The sequence below is a fragment of the Saccostrea cucullata genome, unplaced genomic scaffold, assembly GCF_032062105.1.
Source record: "Saccostrea cucullata isolate Sc308-1 unplaced genomic scaffold, CSIRO_AGI_Scuc_v1 ctg23658, whole genome shotgun sequence".
Classification (NCBI taxonomy): Eukaryota; Metazoa; Mollusca; class Bivalvia; order Ostreida; family Ostreidae; genus Saccostrea; species Saccostrea cuccullata.
Window position 1 is genome coordinate 5,113 of NW_026937286.1, and position 2,614 is coordinate 7,726.

The 2,614-nt window shown below is 35.0% G+C and overlaps 1 protein-coding gene across 1 annotated transcript; it reads right to left on the reverse strand.

Moving 5' to 3' along the window:
- Positions 1-1,707: 1,707 nt before the first annotated feature.
- On the reverse strand, positions 1,708-2,442 carry LOC134247753 (putative deoxyribonuclease TATDN2; the record flags this gene model as incomplete). The annotated part of the gene is made up of 2 exons (XM_062730130.1): positions 1,708-2,092; positions 2,203-2,442. Coding segments are annotated over 2 exons (381 nt in total), but the record flags the coding sequence as incomplete, so codon positions are not given.
- Positions 2,443-2,614: the final 172 nt, after the last annotated feature.

Here is a 2,614-nt window from a genome sequence, read left to right on the forward strand (position 1 = left end):
ATTGTATAATATTTATCCATAAAACAAACTTTAAGCATAATAGCAAGGGACTTTTTAACGCGCAAGAAAAACAACGTCATGTTTCTGCGTACTACGTCATCAGTTTCAGAGAGTGGTGATATGGATTTAGAAAACCACAGTGTGGTGATCCGGAAAATCGGATCACGACGTCACGTGATAGCGAAAAATCACGTTAGATATATAATAAATAGACTTATGTATCTTAGTGTAGTCTACTTGTGTGCCAAGTTATATTGAAATCAGATCAAAACTGTAGGAAGAGTAGCATTTTAAAAGTATTTCACACAAATTTCTATTTTTTGTAACCACCGCAACACCGTCATCGAAATCAAAAACCGATAAATAGAATTATGTATCTTAGTGTTGTCTACTTTTGTGCCGAGTTATATATTGAAATCAGACCAAAACTGTAGGAAGAGTAGCATTATAAAAGTATTTCACACAAATTTCTATTTTTAGTAACCACGGCAACATCGTTCATCGAAATCAAAAACCGATAAACAGAATTATGTATCTTAGTGTAGTCTACTTGTATACCAAGTTATGATGAAATCAGACCAAAACTGTAGGAGGAGTAGCATTTTGAAAAATTGTTTACAGACAGACGGACGCATAAGCTCTTCTGGTCTCTGACCAGTAGAGCTAAAAATTGAATTCACACAACCTAGAAATGTTGACATATAAACATGACTTGGTACGGCACTGCTACTTCTGAAACAATTGCTATGATCTTGTCCTGTGGCCTTTCCCTAGTCTCTACCCTCAGGGCCATGATGTGAACAAACCTGGATCTACACCAAGGATGCTGCATATCAATGGGTGATCATGGCCCTGTTGTTCTTCACAAGGTTTTTAAAAAAAAATTCTCTATACATTCCCTGGTTAAACTACTCTTATGCCCTATTGAGGACACTTTCTGAACCCAATGCAAGCATATATAGCATATATAGATGGGAGACCCCCCCTTCTTCCAAATACAAATTTTTCCTATGGAAAATATTTATACAAATGCAGATTGTAGCCCCCTCCCCTTATTGCTATATACAGTCCCTCCCCCACGAAATAACTTAATTTTCGAATTTTAGTACCCCCCCCCCCCTGCCTTTTTTTTTTGCTTATCCAAGATTTTACAGGTAAGTTGGATTTTATGTTAGCTAGTCCCCACACTTTCAAAAACGATGCTATATGTATGTCTCTGTAAAGGCCATATGGTGATATAAACATCCCCAACAAACAACCTTACCCCTGAAGGAGGAAGAATGATTTAAATCCACATTTATGTTGAAAAACTTTCAAACAAGGTCTTTATTATCTTCCCTTGAAAAAAAGGCATCTGCCATTTGAAATTCCAAATTAATTTAAGGCTGCTTTGTAGAAACTTGAATTCTTTTCAATTAAGGTTGCTTTGCTTTTGTCACAGGCCTTTAGATTGTAACAAAACATTTGAGGTGTTAGCTTTTTTATACATCCATTTTATAGGGAATAGTCCTGGCCTGGAGAACTGGAATCTTGTTAACTCCCTCAATGATATACTTTAACTGTATACTAACATCAGTACTATTTAGTACTAACCCACTGTATTATAGGCTTTAGTACTTCAAATAAATATTTTTTAAAAGATGACAATATATATGTGGGGGGCTTTAAATTAATGATACAAAAATAAGCAATGCTTGATCTGAAAGCTTTCAGGGATATTAATATTTATTCATATTGCAGATTTAAGTTATTTTAATACAGACTAAAACCTGAGAAAAAGATGTGAAACAATTTCATAATATTATACCTAGTAATTATTCAAGATAATTCATATCCTAGACTGTTCTTAAAATGCTTTCACATTATTTCATTGTCACTGAGTAACTCTTTTGAATGATAATGTGTGATTGATCTGTAAGATCTGAGTATTTGATATAAATATCCTTTAGTTTTAGATTCCGTACATTTCCCTCATGTTGTTCCTGCAGGCCTGGAGGACTTTCTGTACTGTGCACTGCTGGAAGAAGGCCACTCTCTCTGCTACAGTAATGGCCATACCAGGGTGGGACAAAGCCATTTCCTCCTTAGGAATCTACAGGGAAAAAACATGTGTCAAATAACTCAGATTGTTATAATATCTCTCTTTTGTTAGCCTCTCAGTGCAATGAAATCAAAAAGATTAATACAATAATGATAAATTACTTTTCTTGGCAAGAAGTATGGTGCATCTGTCTCTAACAACAATTTGTTGAGTGGAATATAGCGTGCAACATTGTGGGTCTGGACGCATTGTCTGTAGGTCACCATCGGAGTCAGGCCTATAAACAGTCTAGGAAAGGCTTCAATCCACCGGGTCGCTCCTGTGTAGTCACCAGTAAAACAGTGACAGTGGATCTTATAATTCTTAGGTACCATCTGGAAAAGAACATTAAAACTGGTAAACTGATGAATACGTTAGGGATATGTAAATGTAAGACAAGACCGAATTAAATATTGAAAATATGTATGGAAAAAAATGTGATAAAAATATTATTATAATAGTACAATTAAGTCAGTACATGTATAATTATCCTTAGCCAAAATATGCATTTAAACTGCAAAATGGAGACTGTGG